The sequence below is a fragment of the Molossus molossus genome, unplaced genomic scaffold (assembly GCF_014108415.1).
Source record: "Molossus molossus isolate mMolMol1 unplaced genomic scaffold, mMolMol1.p scaffold_m16_p_12, whole genome shotgun sequence".
NCBI classification, from domain to species: Eukaryota; Metazoa; Chordata; class Mammalia; order Chiroptera; family Molossidae; genus Molossus; species Molossus molossus.
The window spans coordinates 88,804,362-88,823,480 of NW_023425347.1; the positions used below are offsets into that span (position 1 = coordinate 88,804,362).

A 19,119-nucleotide genomic window follows, 5' to 3' on the forward strand; every position below is an offset into this window, starting at 1 on the left:
AACATCGATGTGAGAGAGGAACATCGATCAGCTGCTTCCTGCATGCGCCCTACTGGGCATCCAGCTCAAAACCTGGGCATGTGCCCTGACAAGGAATCAAACTGGTGACCTCTTGGTTTATAGGTTGACACTCAACCACTAAGCCACACCAGTCAGAGTGCAGCTTAGAATTTCCAAATCTGGCTGTGCATTCAAAGGATCTAGGAAGACTGCTAACAAATAGCTTCCTGTGTTCTACTCTAAGCTCTCTGGCATTGGGCCTGGAATCTATATTTTAAGTAAATGTCTCAGAAGAGTCTCCTATAAGCAGTTCAGGACTAGGCAAAAATTAGGACTTAAGAGACCGCTAGGTCAGATGACCTCTGAGGGCTCCTTTAGCTAAGATATTCCATCCCACCTCTGTGATTGAAACATGGCTGACTACATTGTAGAGCAGGGTTTTTCAAACTGCAGATTTAATGCATTAGCACCAGCATCAGGGGAAAAAAAGTAAACGTAACAAACTATAAAATGAGACTGCATTGCTGTGGCCGGTTTGGCTCAATGGTTTGAGTATCAGCTAGTGGATCAAAGAGCCACGGGTTGGATTCCAGACCCCGGCCCTCGTCAGGGTCATGCGGGAGGCAACTGATCAACGTGTCTGTCACATCAATGCTCTCTCTCTCTCTTCCCTTCCCACTCTATCTGAAAATAAATGGAAAAATATCCTCAGGTGAGGATTTAAAAAGAAATGAGAATGCACTGCCTATAGTAAGGGTATTATTTCATTAAGTATTTTTCAGAGATGAATATATGGATAAGTGGTGATATATTTCATTGTGGGCTATGGTAAAAAAAACTTTGAAAGCTAGTGCTGTCTAGAGAATAACAAATCTCAACACTGTTGTAAGAATGTGGGTTTCTGAACCCCACAAAGTTTAAGTCTCTGAGTGGAGTTCAAGAATCTGCTTTTCAGACTGAAGGTCAAGATGGAGGGTAGGTAAACGCGGTATCGCGTCCTCCCACAAACACATCAAAATTACAACTAAACTACAGCATAACCATCATTCAAAACCACCTGACATCAAGCTGAATGGAAGTCCTACAACTACGAAATTAAAGAAGCCACAATGAGACTGATAGGAGGGGCAGAGGTGCAGACAGGCTGGTCCCACATCCACGTGTGGCGGATAAAAATCAAGAGGGACACCTCGGCTGGGAAGGTCCTCCCTGAGGAGTGAGGGGTCCCTGTGCCACTCCAGGTGTCCCGCTCAGGGTTCCAGTGCCAGGAAGAGAAGTCCCCATTATTTCTGGCTATAAAACCAGCAGGAACCGAGGCTGAGGAAGGCTAAAGCTGATTATTTAAGTCCCAGGCAGCTCATCTTAAAGGGCCCCGCTCACAGACCCTTGGACTCACACCCTTCAGGCTCCAGAATGCGGGAGGCAGCTGGAAAGGCACCAGAGACATACCAGGAAGAACTGAATTGTTTGGCATTGGGGCGAGGGCTGGAGAGGCAGCTTTCTCCTGGACAGATGTGCTGGAGGCCTTTGTTCCTTTGGTGAGCTCTTCCCCCACAGGGCAGGGAGACTGCAGCCATATCTGGGAGTCCAGCAACTTGGCTCACACTATTTGCCCCGCCCTGGTGATTCCCTGAGGCCCCGCCCCACCCAACTTTCAGGCCCACCCAAGCTGTTCCCAGTGGCTTTACCAAAGGAATGGCCTGTCTTGGATCCTGCTTCATTTTCTTAAATTCTCTCAAACAAGCAGCATCTGGTCTCAGCAAGCCCCATACCTCTCGTTAAGTGGCCCCAGGCCTGGCACTAGAAGCAGCCAGCCTTGGTTCACAACTTGGCTTTGCCTGGGCACCTCCAAGCCCAGCACAAGAAGCACCCATCAGCAGACAGCTTTATAGCTTATGCCTGGTGGCCCTGGGTAGAACTCAGGCAGTGGCTGACCTGGCCCCAGAGCTAGCACACCCAGTGGACAGCTTCAGAACACTGCGAAGCACCACCACCCAACCACCTCCCCAAGTGACACACTCAAGGAGTGGACTCAGTGGTACTAGAGCCTTGATGAAGTAAGTCTTGCTCTGTGTAGTGGGCTCCTGCACAGCTGATCATCCAAGGTAGTCGAGGTCAGTGGAGAGTGAGTACAGCCAGTCCTTGCACCTGATCAGCCTGAATAAAATCCTCTTATTGATGTGCCAACAGCAATCAAAACTCAATTACAATAGAAGGGTGTAAAGCCCACACAAGGGGTGCACCTCAAAGGCCCAGCTGAGAGACCAGGGAAACTGCCACTGCTCCCTACAGGACACCTACTACAATAGGCCACCCTAGGAAGCCCAGGAGACATAGCAACTCTTCCTAATACATAGAGACAAACACAGGGAGGCAGTCAAAATGAGGAGACAAAGAAACATGTCCCAAATGAAAGAAAAAAACAGAACTCCAGGAAAAGAACTAAACGAAATGGAGATAAGCAATCTAAAAGATGCAGAGTTCAAAACACTGCTTATAAGGATGCTCAATGAACTTAGTGAGAATTTCAGTGAACTTAGTGAGGGCCTCAAGAGCATAAAAAAGGACCAGTCAGAAATGAAGGAGGCACTAACTGAAATAAAGAATAATTTACAGAGATTCAATAGTAGAGTAAGTAAAGCCAAGAAGCAAACCATCGATTTGGAATATAAGGAAGCAAAAAACCGCCAACCAGAACAGCAAAAAGAAAAAAGAATAAAAAAAAACAAAAACAAAACAAGAATAGTGTAAGGAGCTTCTGGGACAACTTCAAGCGTACCAACATTTGCATGATGGGGGTGCCAGGAGAAGAGAGAACAAAAAATTGAAAACCTATTTGAAACAGTAATGACAGAAACTCCCCTAACTTGGTGAAGGAAACAGACATACATCCTAGGAAGCACAGAGAGTCCCAAACAAGATGAACCCCAAGAGGCCTACACAAAGACACATCATCATCAAAATGCAAAAGGTTCAAGACAAAGAGAGAATCTTTAAAGCAGCAAGAGAAAAGCAGTTAGTTATCTACAAGGGAGCTCCCATAAGACTGTCAGTTGATTTCTCAAAAGAAACTTTGCAGGCCAGAAAGGAGTGGCAAGAAATATTCAGTGATGAAAACCAAGAACCTACAACCAAGATTACTCTATTCTGCAAAGCTGTAATTTAGAATCGATGGACAAATAAAGACTTTCCCAGACAAGAAAAAGCTAAAGGAGTTCATCACCACCAAATCATTATTATATGAAAAGTTGAAGGGTCTTCTTGAGGAAAAAGAAGATAAAAAATATGAACAAACAAAATGGCAATAAATACCTATCTATCAACAACTGAATCTACAAACAAAATGAACAAGCAGAACAGAAACATTCTCATAGATACAGAGAATATTTTGTTGGTTGCCAGATGGGAGGGGGGTTGAGGGAATGGGTGAAAAAGGTGAAGGGATTAAGAAGTACCAATTCGTGATCAGACTGACAAACCTCAAAGGGAAGGGGGTTGGGAGTGGAAAAAAAACCAAAGAACTTATATGCATAATCAATGGACAGACAACAGTGTGGGTAAAGGCAAGAGTGGTGCGGGAGCGGGGAGGAGGGGGGATCAATAGGGGAAAAAGAAGGAACATCTGTAACACATTCAACAATAAAGATGTTTAAAAAACAGAATCTGCTTTTCAAACAAGTGACTGATGTAGATGGGCCCACACCACAGTTAGACTACTGTGCTTTGTGAACTCAAACCCATCCCCAGTGCTTTTCAACACTGGGGGTGAGATGCCCTCAGAGGGAGCAAATCCCAGCCTCCCATTTTTGTGGTGGCAGTGATTTGGAAAAGAATAGTTAATATCACTGTAATGCAGGAATACTATTTTGTTATTTGTACCATTAAAGAAGGCACTTGATGTTTTTTTCACCTGAAAAGTGGGGAAAGGAGGGACATGTACTTTTTGTCCACTTAGCAGCAGAGGCCTGTATCAGTTTGGTTCAATGCCATGCTTCATGTTGGGAAGCACTCAAGTATCTGTTGACTGAATGAAAGACAGATGTGCTGAACTGAGAACACAGGAAGCTGTACCTGTTCTCTCTCCAAGTTGTCGTCACTCCCAAAGCCCAGTTATTCATAGACTTTAGAGATTCCTTAAAAGAAGCCCAGGAAACAACCCCCTGAATCTGAACTTACTCAATACCTTTACACTGAATAACCCCCATGCTCACCTGTTCTTTCCCAGGAAAGGGTAGCACTCAAGCCACAGGATAAAACCTCTTCCATTTAAGCCTGCTACAGAACACAAATATATGGGGTAGGCAAACGTAGGTTTACAGTTGTGAGTACACAAGTTTATTCTTGTATTATTTTCCATACAAACAACTGTAAGCCTATGTTTGCCCACCCTGGTACATATTTACACACTGACAACAGCTCCCACTATGTGCCAAGTGATTTACATATACTACTTTTAATTCTTGAAAATAATTCTGCAAAGGTAGGTGTTGAAGTGTTGACCTATTTCTTTTGTTGTTGTTTTTTGGTATGTGCCCCTAGCGGTAACCGAACCGAGACTCTCTGGTCCGCACGCAGGTCAACGCTTCAATCTCTGAGCCAAACCGGCCAGGGCGGTGTTGACCTATTTTACACAAGACCTGAGGCCTAGGGAGGTTGGCTGATTGCCTGAGGTCTCACCCAGGTAGTAAGTGGCAATGTTGCTATCTATGCCCAATCTGAGCAACATACTGGTCTTGGAGGTCAGCTACTGGGAACATAAAGAGGCAGCCTTAAGACTGAGATTACAGCCCTGGCCGGTCTGGCTCAGCGGTTAGAGAGTCGGCCTGCAGTCCAGAGAGGCCCAGGTTCGGTTCCCGCTAAGGGCACGTATATCGGTTGTTTGTCCCCGACCCTGGTTGGGTCGTGCGGGTGGCAACCACTCGATGTGTCCCTTTCGCATCGATGTTTCTCTCTCTCTCCCTCCCACTCTATCTGAACAAAGAACAGAAAAAATGTCCTCAAGTGAGGATTTAAAAAAAAAAAAAAAAAGACAGATTATAGAACATCAGTTACAAAACACACACACACCTCCCATTTTGAGGTACTGTCTTCCTTTCATTGCAATTCAGGGGCTACTTGGGTGCTTATCCCTATAAACTCAATTACTGACAAATTAAGACCAACTCCATTTCTATGACTGCCAGCCCTTCTTGGGGACTTGGGAAGTATCAGCTGTGTGTGGTTTAGCCTCATTACTTGAGTTGTAACCCCGTACAAAAAGACAGCAGGGACCAGCCAATGTGGCTCAGTGGATAAGCATCGACCCATGCACCAAAAGGTCACCAGTTCGATTCCTGGTCAGGGCATATGCCCAGGTTGTGGGCCAGATCCCAGTGGACAGCATGCAGGAGGTGGCCAATCGATGTTTCTATCTCTCTCCCTCTCTCTTTCGATCTCTGGGAAAAAAAAAAAATCAATAAATTGAAGGAAAAAAAAGACAGCAGGTCTGCAGGTTCTGTAGTCTGATTATCTTGGGTTGAAGACTGGCTCTACCACCACTTGTGACTTTGGGCAATTCATTTCCTTCTCTATGTCTTCCTGTGTGCTCATCATTTTAATACCTCGTAGTCATAAAAACTGCATGTCAGGGAAGAATTCAAACCAACATCCAGGAAAGCATACCTGTCCCCAGGATTTTGCCCAAACACCTTGAGAGGAACAACCACTGCACAACCATGTCCTAAAATCAGAGTTGGAAGAAGGGCCAGGTGGCAGCTAGTGGAACTCTTCATAGAACAGAAGGCTATCCTATCAAGGGATTTGAGATGCATTAATTCCAAATTCTGTGATTTTTATCCACTATGATATACCAAGTAATGTCTGAGCAGAATCAATCCTTAAAAGCAAAATACAAAGACATGACAGAAAAGCACTTCCAGACAGTCACCATGGTGTTAAAAAGGATTAAAAGTCTTCTTGTCAAAGCATTACATTCACCAGGGTAATTGAGGGAGTCTAGAACATCATTTCTGCTTGTTGTTGAATGCCTTTGCCTTTCAAGCTACTCTCAGACTCTAGGTAACTGACATTTACCACACAGCAAATTAAATCAAGTGACAAATATAATTACATAACATCTTAAAAGCAAGTTGCTTAAGTTCCTCAATTGGTACAATCACAACTCATCATTTTTGTTCAGATTTGTGAAACCACCTGTATTTGTTTCCTAAACTTTCGTGTACCTGCCCACCTGGTGCCTCTGGATCCCTGAGGCTGGATTCCCCTCTGACAGCCACAAACTGTGGTTTCCACAACAAGCTGCTCTAGAAGTGGATCTGTAACCCCAGGCACCAGCCAAGTCCCTAGTGCTGGCAGCTTAAAGTATTTGTGAGTGGTTTCTGGCTCTAACCTCACCTCTCACCTAGGAAGCCTGGCCTTAATCCTTTAGAACTCAGACCTCTGGCAGCCTATTCATTGTGGTCTTTACCCACTCGTTGGCTGAAGTACCTCAGTGTATGTATGGAGTTTAACAGATTAGGACTAGCAGGTGGTTAAACTTCAGGAAAAGGAAAGAGCACAAAATTCAGAAGATAAAGGGTTGTGCACAAAATCCAACAGGCCAGTCTGCTCTGGAACACCAAGAAGGCTGCAATCTGCCTGGTTACCCTGCCTGCGCCACCATGGCAGCAGGGGAAGCAGAGAAAGAACAATCGCGACCTTCCTTCTTCCAGCTTAGCATTCTTTCAACTATACCACACCATCTAATAGCTTGAAGGTACTGTGCAAGGACTTCACAGACACTGGACAGAGGGCCAAGACAACAGGGCAAAGGAAGCGCCTCTCCTGGGGCAGTTCCATGAACCTAACATTCCTGACATTTGATGCTGGCTGTACAGATAAGACACATTCCGAAGATGGCATATTATGAAGCCACTGTCACATGAGAAAATAATTAGAGGGGAAAAAAGGCAAATTAAAATTATAGCCAGTTTCCTCAATAATCTTCACCTGAGGACATTTTTGCATTTATCTTCAGATAGAGCAGAAGGGAGAGAGGGGGAAGAGAGAGAACTTTGGACGCCTCCTGCATGCCCCCCACTGGAGATTTGGCCCACAACCTGGGCATGTGCCCTGACCGGGAAACGAACTGGCGACCTCTTGGTGCATGGGTCGACACTCAACCACTGAGCCACACTAACCAGGCCAAATATGACTTTTGAGTAAAGTTTATTTGGCACCCTGGCCAGGTAGCTCAGTTGGTTAGAGCATCATCCCCATACACCAAAGTTGCAGGTTCAATCTTCCATCAGGGAACACACAAGAATCAACCAATGAATGCATAAATAAATAAAACAACAAATTGATACTTCTCTAAAATCCATAAATAAAAAAATTTAAAAAGAGAGTTATTTGGCATAAAGTCCTTGTTGATTGATATTTTCTACCTAACAGTTCAAAACAGTAACATATGCATTACGCACAATTTTCTCAAGTTTTCATTACATTTCTAAGAAGTACCCTACTCTCACCTGGGTTTTGACCTCTCCCAAGCACTCTGGTACAATAACCTAAGTGGTTTTTCCCATTTGTGCCTAAATGCCCTTTCTAGTGTCCTGCTGCCCCTGCCAGAGTCTCCATTGGTGGGATCTGTGATTTGGCTCCTCACTAGCCCGATCTGATCTACTGCTCTCTATCCTTGCTGTCTAATTCTTTGGCCTCTCTGGGACCTCCTAGCGTTCGCACAGCAAGCTGGCCCCATCATCTAGCTGTTGCTTAAGTACCAGAGACCACCCCTGTACCTATTCCCATAGCACTTCACATATTTGTGGTATTATCCCCACGTGGCACAATGTTCCACATATCTGACTTCTATGAACTAATGCAAATAGCAACCCTACTAACAGATAAATAGCACCCAGTATTTCTGAGCCTAGTAAAGGATACAGAAAGATGCCCATCAGGGACACTACGTTATTCTGAAAACAAACACAATGGGACATGGGGGCAGAGGGTCACCCAACATTGATCCAAATTTTCACAGGTAGCAGCTGAAGAAATGAGAAAAATAACCACACAGCAGGAACTTCACAAAACTAAATTTATTTGAGAACTCTCCTGGGATATTATGTCCTCTCCCTTTGTTCTGGCATTAGGGCGTGGGCAGTGCGTCTATATTTTAGTGTGGGCATACAAGTTACCTGCAGATCTTGTTAAAGGACAGTTTCTAATGCAGTTGGTCTGAGGTAGAGTCCAAGAGTTTCAGCAATTCCTCAGGTGACCCCATCCACTTATTAGCAGCTCAACCCAAAATATCAATGCTTTAGACCTCAGTGTGATATGTTTGGAACCAAGCTTCTAACCAGAACAGAGGGTAAGCTTTCCCAGCAGTGGCTGCTCTAAACTGGTTGGGGAAGTACTCCCACTAACTCCAATCCCCAAGATGTTTCATGACTCACCTAAAATATTGCTAAAGCCAAGACAAAAATCCAGTTGGATCTCTGAACTCCCAAGAGTCCTTTTTTCACTGGGCCAGGAGCCCAGACAGTTTACCTTTAAAACAGGAAGATCAGCCTGGCCGGTGTGACTCAGTGGTTGAGCATCGACCCATGCACCGAGAGGTCGCTGGTTTAATTCCTGGTCAGGGCACATCCCTAGGTTGTAGGCCAAAGCCCCAGTGGGGGGCATGCAGGAGGCGGCCAATTGATGTTTCTCTCCCTCTCCCTTCCTCTCTCTAAAAATAAAGAAAAAAAATTTTTATAAACAGGAAATCAACTCAACTGAGTACACGTCCAGAAGGACCAAAGGAAGGGTAGGCAGTTTTGTACTGTTAAATAGTAATACAAACATAAAAACAGATACAGCCCAGCCAGTGTGGTTCAGTGGTTGAGCATTGACCATGCACCAAGAGGTCGCCTGTTCGATTCCCGGTTAGGGCAAATGCCCAGGTTGTGGGCCTGATCCCCCGGGGGGGGGGGGGGGGGGGGGCGGGGGGCAGGGGGGCGGTGCAGGAGGCGGCCAATCGATGTTCTCTCTCTCTAAAACAGATACACAGCTAATTACTAACAGTAAAGTGCACAAAGTTGATAGTAGCATTAGGGCGACTTAACTTTGCACACATTTCTGAAATGCTTTTAGATAAAACTAGCAAATGCTCTCCATCTCCTTTGTACACATGCCGACTTCCCACAGCAGATAGCACCAACATGTTAGCTACATATTCACGTGTTAGTTTGTTCTCAAATATATTTATTCCAGTTGTACTATAATTACAGAAGTTAAAATGAGTGAGGTTCCCCCTATAAAAATGAAGCAGACACAAGAATCAAGACTCCTTTACAAGTTTTCACTGTTTACAAGGTGATAGCCCTGGCCCTACAGAAGGTTCAGAAGTGAGTGCACATTGATATTTCAAGTGCAATAAAAAGTATTTGGCAACACATTTCACGATTCTCCCCTTTAAACAACTGGACCTGATCTTATTGAATAAGACTTTATTATCATAAAGACAAAATAAATCTCATTTCCATAAAAAATTAGGCACACCAAAATAATCTCTGATTTTTAAAATACCTATGAAGACAGCTAACAAATTACATACAGCACCATGAACAGCAATAAAAAGGTGGCTCAAGGACAACTGAACTTGTTAGTCACAAGACAGTTAAGTGCCTCTAAATGTCACTGCTTCAGTGACCTGGAAATGTACAGGCAAGAAAATTCCACTGTCACACCAAAGGGGGGTGGGGGTGGGACCAAACTGGTTAAGAGAAACATTTCTCATACACCAAGACACAAAATTAACCTGTTTTGAGCACCGTGTGCCTGGTACAAGTCTAGACATTCTACAAATATTATATAACCCTCTGAGGGATATATTACTGATTATTGCCTCCGTGATACAGATGAAAAAACTGAGGCAGACAGGAACTTGATTAAGGTCAACACATCTGGAAAAATGTGGGAACCGAATCCAGGCAATCTGCTTCAGAGACCACCCTCTTCTCTACTTATACTGTATCTCAACCTTATAGACTCTCATTTTAAAGGAAAACTGGGTCTGAACAGTTAAACCAAAATTTAAACCCAAGCATTATACTAAAGCCTGTGACCCCTTCAAGACCAGGCATCAGTGCTAATAAAAACTCCTGAAGAACAGAATCACTGAGTCAAGTGGAGCCTCCTGGAATATGGGAGCACTGCACCCACCTTTAATTAAGGCTCTAATCCCAGCCCCAATCATACCTTCCCCTCTAAAATCACCCGCAACTACTGCACCACAGCCTATCAACGAGGGTGTGGTGTGTACAGGCAATGCTGCAAAGCTCAGGATTAGATCTGCCAGGAAACATTGGCATCCACTCAGAGGAAGACGGTTTGTTACCAGCTATTCCCATTGAAGCTTTAATGGCTTGAGGTCCAAGGACTTGAATATGGCCAGGCTCCTTTCACAGAACACACACAGTAACGTACATTTCACTGAAAATATTTTATTGGCCTTTTGGATAGAAACGGGAATTTATTTGCCAGGAAGGATGATCCCATCATACTGAAAGAGAAGAGATTTATTTTTTTCAGAACAGGAGGCAACAGCAAAGATTGCAGCAACGGCTAACGTTTCATTTCAGAATTCAAAATCTGACACACAAACTTGGCTCTGAATCCCATACCCATTCTGAAGCTGGTCAAGCTACACTGCTCAACGGTACTGTACCCTAGAAAAAAGGGGGCTCTTATTTAAGCCGTTTCCCACCCTTCGAGCTATCAGCATTCACAGGAGTAGAGAAAAGGCCTGATTCTGGGTGCTCCTTTAATCCACTAACCCTGGAATTCCCCCACTTGCCAAGTTGCCCAAATATTCTACTTTCAATAAAGCTACCCACCAAATGGTGATAGATTTTGCACCCCCAAATCCCAACTCCATTCATATTCCACCATTTCATCTGAGATGAATCAGCTTTACCTTCTGCTGGAACCAGCGCATGGCCTCCTCTTTGCTGATTCTGTGTTTGGCCCCAATGCAGCCTGTCCTGCGTTTCTTGTCTGCGATGCTGAAACCTGGCCTACCCAGCACCTGTCCCAGGAATAACCAACAGTCACCTCGCTAGCTCAGAGTCAAGAGCAGACAGACAAGACTCACACATTGGAGAGATCAATCTTCATGAGTCATCTGGTGGCCCAATGCATTCTGGACCCATCACCTCAGGGTCTGATGGAACTGGTACCAATATCCTGGACAACACACCACCATACTATAGGTTTGCTTTGGAGGCTGGAACTTGCCGCACCGCCCTCCTTCTCTATTTAACTTTCAGTGGTAGCTGAGGATTCTCCACCACTGCTCCCCAATCTCCAAAGCACTTTTATTCTTAAAAACATTATTAAGAACAATCTTACCACATATGTATTGTAGAAAACTTAAAATTCTGAGAAGCACAAAGAAGTAGTTTTATTGCTCTCCTTCCATTTCAGTACAAAAGTCCTTTTTAAATTAGGTTTGCTGTTCCCAGACTCCCAGTGAGCACCCAATTCCCATTACTGTTTGGATATCCAAATCTAACAAGGGTATTGCTATCATTCAGGTTCCACACCAGTCAGGACTTCTGGTCTTTGCTATTTAGTTTGATGGTTGGATCAAAGCACAGCAGTTAAGACAAATGGCCATTCCTACATTGAAATCCCCACCTGAGACAAACCAGCCACATCACCAAACCTGTCCTCTGGATGGAAGCCACCCTCTCCCAGGGTCTAAGGAAAGGAGCTAGAAAGAGCAGCCTAGTGCAGCCAACCCAATGTCAAATGAGGCGCCCAACACTCTCTCTCAAATTTTCAATTCAGTGGCTGGATGAAATAGTTTCTTCATCCATCTTACAGCCATGTTGGTGGTTGACAGATCCTAAACTTTAAGCTTCACAATAGCAGTGGTCTTGTCTATCTAGTTCAGTGCTACATCCCTACACACACCACAAACGAGGCACATCTTCCAAAGGGAAAAAAGACAAAGGCAGACAACACTCAAAGCTTCAATTCAACATGTGAACGTCAAAATAGCACATATGAAATAAAGGAGTAACAGATTTCATGCTCCTCCCAGATAAGGAAAAGATGAAATATTCATACCACATAGAAGTCCAGCCCGTAGATACCAATGCTTGGGTCATATTTGATCCCCAGATCGATGTGTTCCTGGATCCCAAATCCAAAGTTTCCAGTATCTGAGAAGTTATTTTTTCGTAATTCATACTCTCGTACCTGAGGAGAAAAATGTAGCATTCACACTCCTTTCCCCCAAAATAACCAGCTTAGCTTACAATATTCAGCACCCTAGAAATACAATTTAGTGTAATTTGGCAGGGAACAAAATTTGATGTCCCCACTACACCAAATCACATCCCAACTATGGATTTCACAGAACTTTTCCAACTTTCAAAGGGCAGGAAAAAACCCAGAGGAAAGCATCAGAGTACACTTTAACTCTGCCAAATGCAGGAAGAGCAATTCAGATGGCCCTGACCAGGGAGCTCGGATGATTAGAGCACTGTTCCCTTACACAAAGGTTGCAGGCTCAATCCCCGATCAGGACATACACAAGATCAACCAATGAGTGCATGAATAGGTGGAACATCAAATCAATGCTTCTCCCTCTCTCTAAAATCAGTGAAGAAAAAAAAGACAGATGGTCAACAGGCACATGAAAAGATGCTCAACATCACTAATCATTAGGGAAGAGCAAATCAAAATCATAGTAAGATAACATCTCACACCAGTCAGAATAGCTATTATCAAAAACACAATAAATAAGTGTTGTCAAATGTGGAAAAAAGGGAACTCTTGTGCACTGGTGGTAGGAATGCAAATTGGTGTAGCTACTATGAAAAACAGTATGGAAGTTCCTCAAAAATCAATACACATGCTACCCTATGTTCACTGTAGCATTATTTACAATAGCCAAAATATGGAAACAACCTAAGTGTCCAATGATGGATGAATGTATAAATATGTGATGTATATATACACACAATGAAATACCACTTAGCCATAAAAAAGAATGAAATCTTGCCATCTGCAATAATACCATGGACCTTTAGGGTATTATGCTAAATGAAATAAGTCAGACAGAGAAAAAAACACCATCACTTCACTTACATGTAAAATCTAAAAAACAAAAATCCCAGATGCCAAAAAAACAGATTGGTGGTTGCTAGGGAAGGAGGGTGAAATGGGGGGTGAAATGGGTGAAGTACAAACTTCCAGTTATAAAAATAAATCATGGAGATATAACATACAGCATGGTGACTACAATGAAACCTCGGTTTTCTAACTTTGTTCCAGAAATCCGTTCAAAAACTGAAGCCTTTTTGCCCTGGCCGGTTTGGCTCAGCAGTTAGAGTGTCGGCCTGCGGTCCAGAGAGACCTGGGTTTGGTTCCCAGGGCGCGTACCTAGGTTGCAGTTTGGTCCCCAGCCCTGGTTGGTCGTGCGGGTGGCAGCCACTCGATGTGTCCCTTTCACGTCGATGTTTCTCTCTCTCTCTCTCCCTCTCCCTCCCTCCCACTCTATCTGAATAAAAAATGGAAAAAAATGTCCTCTGTTGAGGATAAAAAACAAATAAAAAAAACTGAAGCATTTTCCCATGAGAAATAATGTAAATTGAATCAATGCGTTCCAGACCCACAAATGATTCCGTTTTAACCTTTCTTATGTACATGTCTAGTGTACTGTTTAATCTATAAAGAATTATTTTAAAAACAAAAAGACTGCCTAGCTGGTGTGGCTCGGTGGATTGAGCACTGTCCCATGGACTGAGAGGTCCCGGGTTTTGGGCTCAATCCCAAGGCGGGGTGTGTGGGAGGCAGCCGATTAATGTTTATATCTCTCTCTCCCTCTTTCCCTAAAAATATCAATAAGAAACATATTTTTTAGTAAAGGGCATGAAATATAAATGAAAATTTAATAATAATAGTAATAAGCAGCAACAAAAGCAAAAAAAAAAAATCACGAAAATATTCACAGCACAATTTCCTGAGGTGTGAAAGGCAGTAAACTGACTCGTTCTCTCCTTTGTTGCCTGAGATACACCTGACTGATCATACAGCAACAGCATGTAAGGGTTGTCAGGTTGAGAAGTGAATCGTTCGAAATGGGAGATGTTCCAAAACTGAGGTTTGACTACATAGTTAACAATACTGTGTTGCATATTTGAAAGTTGCTAACAGGAAATCTTTAAAGTTCTCATCACAAGAAAAAAATTATTTTTTAACTCTGTACACAGACAGATGGTTGACTTGTTAGGTTTATTGTGATCATTTCAGTATATGCAAATATCATACTGTGCACCTGAAACAGACACAAAGTTATGTCAATTACACTTAAAAAAAGAAAAGAAAAACACCCTAGTGCATTAAGTTTAACTACTGCCACTACAATGATCTGTGTTAAGCTGGTGCTCATTAACATCACCCCATGACAAGATGAGCCTCACCTTTAGACCTTTCTCCAAGATTTCTTCTGCCTTGGCCCCACGGACAGTGCAGTGGACAGCAATCTTTTCATTTCTCCTGATGCCAAAAGATCTGACAGTGTATCTGGCTGCAGGCAGGGGTAACAAGGAGTCAGGTGTTGTTATACCCCCCTGCCTATTCCCCAGAACATCACCTCCATGATTCCAAAGAGATCATTAAGTATCTATTCACACTCTAAGTGGTGGTGTTCTAACCAATGCCACCTACATCTTTTCATTGGTTTCATCTGAAACACAGATTTTCCCCCCAACTCCAAATCATACTTAAGCAATTAAGAGCTCAGTCACAATGCCAAAGTCTCGGAAAGGGCAAGTTCACAACCAGAAAAGGCCCCTAGAAAGATAATCATTGTGTCCTACAAAAACACAACTTTAGGATAAATAATAGCTAATGTTCGCTTAAACCTTATTGTACTGTCACCCCCACTTTACAGATAAAGTTCTGAGAAGCTAACGTGTCTAAGATCACAGTTGGTAATAAGGGGCAGGATTTGAACCCAAGTACTTGACATATCCCACTACCCTAACGCTACACAACCTGACCCTGTTCTCAATGTAGCCTGTCTATCAGGCCTAATACCATGTACTGCTTCCCCAGCATCTCCACTCTACCTCAGCCCTTACTTGGAAATTGGAAAGTCTTTGCTTGGGCTCGTAACTAATCTCTGCTCACATAAAACCTTGTACTCCAACCTCACAACCATCCTACAAGGAAGGCAGCCCAGGAAGGTAATGCTTTTAAGGGATGTCAACTCTGTCACTTTCAAAATGGGCTCTCAGCAGGCTTGGCAGAAAGGGAGTTAAGAAACACCCAGGTATATCAAGCCTCCGGCCCGCTTCACGTCTGCCACTTACCCTTGGAGAACACAGGAGTCTGGCCTGTGAGCTGCTCCAGGACCTTGGCTGCCCGGGTCAGTCTGTCTCCACTCTCCCCGACGCAGATGTTGAGGCAGAGCTTGCGGATGCGCAGTTCCCGCATGGGGTTCTCCTTTTCACTTTGATCCTGCTGTAAAAAGGGAGCGCGGCGGTCAACACACTCAAGCCGCCACAGCCGCGGGCCCATTATTTTTATACAGAGCATATTTATCTCTGCTCATCCCAGATCGTACCGAAAGCCCTAAAGAATTGTATGTGTCACTGTTTGTCTGGGAGGCATCGAGGAAGACAGCTCGGGATCTTTCTTCCTCCATGGATGGAACGGGTCAACCGAAACTTACGGCAGGTACCGAGGACGAACTGAGGATGAACCCCAAGGGGCTCAACGTGTAGGGTGACGGGGAGCAAGCGCCCCATTATAAGGCCGGTGGGGGAAACGAGAAAATAGTTTAACTGCTGATGAAACAGGAAGCACGTGCTTGAGCCACGTCTCCCATCCCTTTCGGAAGCAGCTCCGAGGCTGCGGCAAAAGGCTGGCCCCTTCCCTGAGCGCAGGTCCCGGCGGAGATTCCCCAGCACCGGCCAAGGCGCAAGTCCCCAGGACCGGAAACAGGTCCGGTCGGACCCCAAGACCCAGACCCCTTCGTTCGAGCCGCTTGCTCTCGCTGCAGCGACGGGCCCATGCTTCGGAGCCCTCCGGGCGGCTGTCCCGAGCCTGCTCCGAGGACGTGAGGGGAGGCGACAGGGGCCGGCTCCCCGCTCTCGGCCCGCATGGCTCTGAAGTTCCTGAACGGCCAGTACCGGCGGCTCCGCCCTCTTCGGGCCGCGGGCGAGGCAGCCCTCGGGGACTCGGCCAGCCGTGGATGGGAACGGATGAAGGGAAGCCAACTCAGGCCTCAGATACTCACCGCCATGATGGAGAACAGGAAGAGAGAGTGACGTTTCCGGCTCAGGGCCTTATGGGATAGGAGGCGGGCTCTTTTCCCCTGCTAACAAGAGAGATGAGGAAGAGAGAGAGGCGCGCCTGGCTCAGCGTGGGGTCGGCTCCCCCCTCGTGGACCCTGCAAGCAACTGCAGACAACCTTGGCTGAGGTTTTCCACTGAGCAAAACCGGACCTGGGTTTTCCAAAAATAGTTTTTAAAGCTCTGAGACTGGGTTTTACTTGAACTTTCGGGCCCTCCGCGCGCCCAGTTTCAGGGCCTGGTGGGTCTTGCGTGATGAGACTGCCAGAACTACATTAAGTCAAGTATACAAATTACGAAACAAATAATTTATTCTGCAACAGTGTAAATAAATGGCATTTATACAATTAGAACAGTGACTTGAGTCCTGAGCTGTGATGACCGGCAGTTGTTGTCCTATCTTGGCTAGCTAATAGCTATATTAGTAACATTGGGCAGGTTACTAATAAGATATCTTTAAAATGGGTACATCATATTGTGAGAATTAGATGAGGTAATTATGTAGAGCACATAGTAAGTCCACAAAAAGTGGTTACTTTTGTTATTAATATAAACCTACTATATCCAAGTGACTCCCCTCCCCCAAAAGTGTTAGACATGGTATATAATTAAGAGAGGGTCGTCCTGAAGGCACAAAGACAGCTTGCAGAGCAGGCCCCGACAGACAAGGTCTCCCATCCAGACAGTAAGAGGGCTCCCTGATTTACACTAAATCCTTAGCAACAGGACCCAAGCGGGTGTCAGGATCCGCATCACAGGCGGAAGCTGACCTCCAGTCGGCCAGTTCCTTTAAGAGGAACCAATGGTAAAAGAACAGACAGAAATTGGGTAGGAAATGAGCCAAGTGCTGCCATAAGTCTCTTCTCTCATCGCTAGAGGTGGGGTTGAGGCCCATAGACTGTTTCATCGTCGGGACAAAAGGGCATTCTGAGAAGCTGGTCTGATGGAGGAAGGCAAAGGGAAAAGGCCTCTCCACAGAGCCTCCTCCTTCAAGCACCCACTGGCTCGCCAAGAGCTAGGGGCTCAGCCAGACCTCTGGGAGGGGGCAGAGTGAAGGGAGGGGCTGGTTCAAAACTTGCAATAAAGGACAACTGAATGAATGCAACACATGATCTGGATTTTCTTCTGCTGTATAGCATATTATTGGGATAATTGACAAAATTTTAATAACATCTGTAGACTTCAGAAATGCACCCATGTTAATTTAATACCTTCATTCTGATTACTTAACCTTAGTTCTATAAAAGAATGGCCTTGGTTTAAGAAATACACATTCAGTTTTGGGGTAAAGGGGCATCATAACAGCAGCTTACTCTCAAATGGTTCAGAAAAAATATTGCATTTAGAGGGGAAAGGACAAAGCAAATGAGGTCAATTTAAGATTTAGGGGATCTGCCCTGGCCAGTTTGGCTTAGAGGTTAGAGAGTTGGCCCTTGGACAGAAGGATTGAGGGCATGTACCTGGGTTGCAAGTTTGATCCCCAGCCCCATCAGGGTCGTGGGGGAGGCAACCAATCGATGTGTGTCTCTACACCCTTGTCTCTCTCTCCTTCTCTCTCCCCCTCCCTCATTCCCTCCCTTCCACTCTATCTAAAAAGTAATGGTCTAACAGTTAATGGAAAAATATCCTCGGGTGAGGATTAAAAAAAAAAAAAGGTTTAGGGAATCTAAGTGAAGTGTACCTGGGACTTCATGCAACTTACCTGTAACTCTGAAATTGTCAAAGTAAAGTTAAGAAAATAATTTGAGGGAAACACATCGCCTAGGAAGATAAAACAGAGCTCATCCTCCAAAATTCAGTCTTATTCTATCCTCCCCCAATTTTCTCCACTGAACTTTCCCATAATAGCTCTCACTTGACCCCAATACCCACACCGTGTTGATGAGAATCAATAATTAAATTTACCATGGCCAACAGGTATCAACTCACTTGACCTTTTATTTTTTATCCTCACTCGAGGACACTCTTCCATTTCCTGTTCAGATAGAGTGGGAGGGAGGGAGAGAGAGAGAAACATCGACGTGAAAGGGACACATGGAGGGGCCGCCACCCGCACGACCAACCAGGCCGGGGCCAAACTGCAACCGAGGCCCGCGCCCCCAGCGGGAACCAAACCCGGGTCTCTGCAGACCGCAGGCCGACGCTCTAACCACTGAGCCAAACCGGCCAGGGCTCACGCGACCTTTTTTTTTTTTTTATTCATTTTTTTAGAGAGAGGTAGAAACATCAATATGAGAGAGACACATCAATCGGCTGCCTCCTGCACGCCCCCTACTGGGGATAAAGCCTGCAACCCGGGTATGTGCCTTGACTGGGAATTGAACGGGGACCTCTCAGACCATGGAATGTGGTTCAATCCACTGAACCACACCATCCGGGCTACTCGTCAAGCTTTAACATCCTTGTGAGTCAGGTACTATTGTTTTCCCATTTTATAGATGAACAAACAGAAATCTAGTAACTTTTATAGATGCTGTTTAAGTCAGATAGTCTAATGCTAAAGTCCAGTCCCTAGGAGCTGATAAACTAGGTCAGAGCCAAAAGCTTCCCCAGAGTTCCTCTTTTCCCCCCTTTTCCTCCCTGTGAGCCTCCCTGTGGTTCTTGCATGAGTCAGGTCCCCAAAGGAAGCAGAAGGGGCAGAATTAGCCCCCGCGCTTCCCCACTCCTTCCTCGATTGAGACCTCCAGGTCAGGAGAGGCAGAGGCAAAAAGACTTGCTGTGCTTTATTCTCATGCCTCATACTCATCAGCAAAAAGAAAAACGCATTAGCAGGGGCAGGGTTAGG

General features: G+C 44.9%; 1 protein-coding gene across 1 annotated transcript; it reads right to left on the reverse strand.

The window, feature by feature from the left end:
• Window positions 1-10,447: 10,447 nt before the first annotated feature.
• Window positions 10,448-16,317, reverse strand: RPL11 (ribosomal protein L11). Its single transcript, XM_036257424.1, has 6 exons — window positions 16,280-16,317; window positions 15,351-15,501; window positions 14,457-14,563; window positions 12,097-12,228; window positions 10,940-11,050; window positions 10,448-10,525 (listed from the first exon to the last, which is right to left on the reverse strand). Exons 1-6 carry the CDS (start codon window positions 16,283-16,285, stop codon window positions 10,496-10,498), a joined length of 537 nt encoding a protein of 178 aa, XP_036113317.1. The 5' UTR covers window positions 16,286-16,317; the 3' UTR covers window positions 10,448-10,495.
• Between the last annotated feature and the right edge of the window lie 2,802 nt (window positions 16,318-19,119).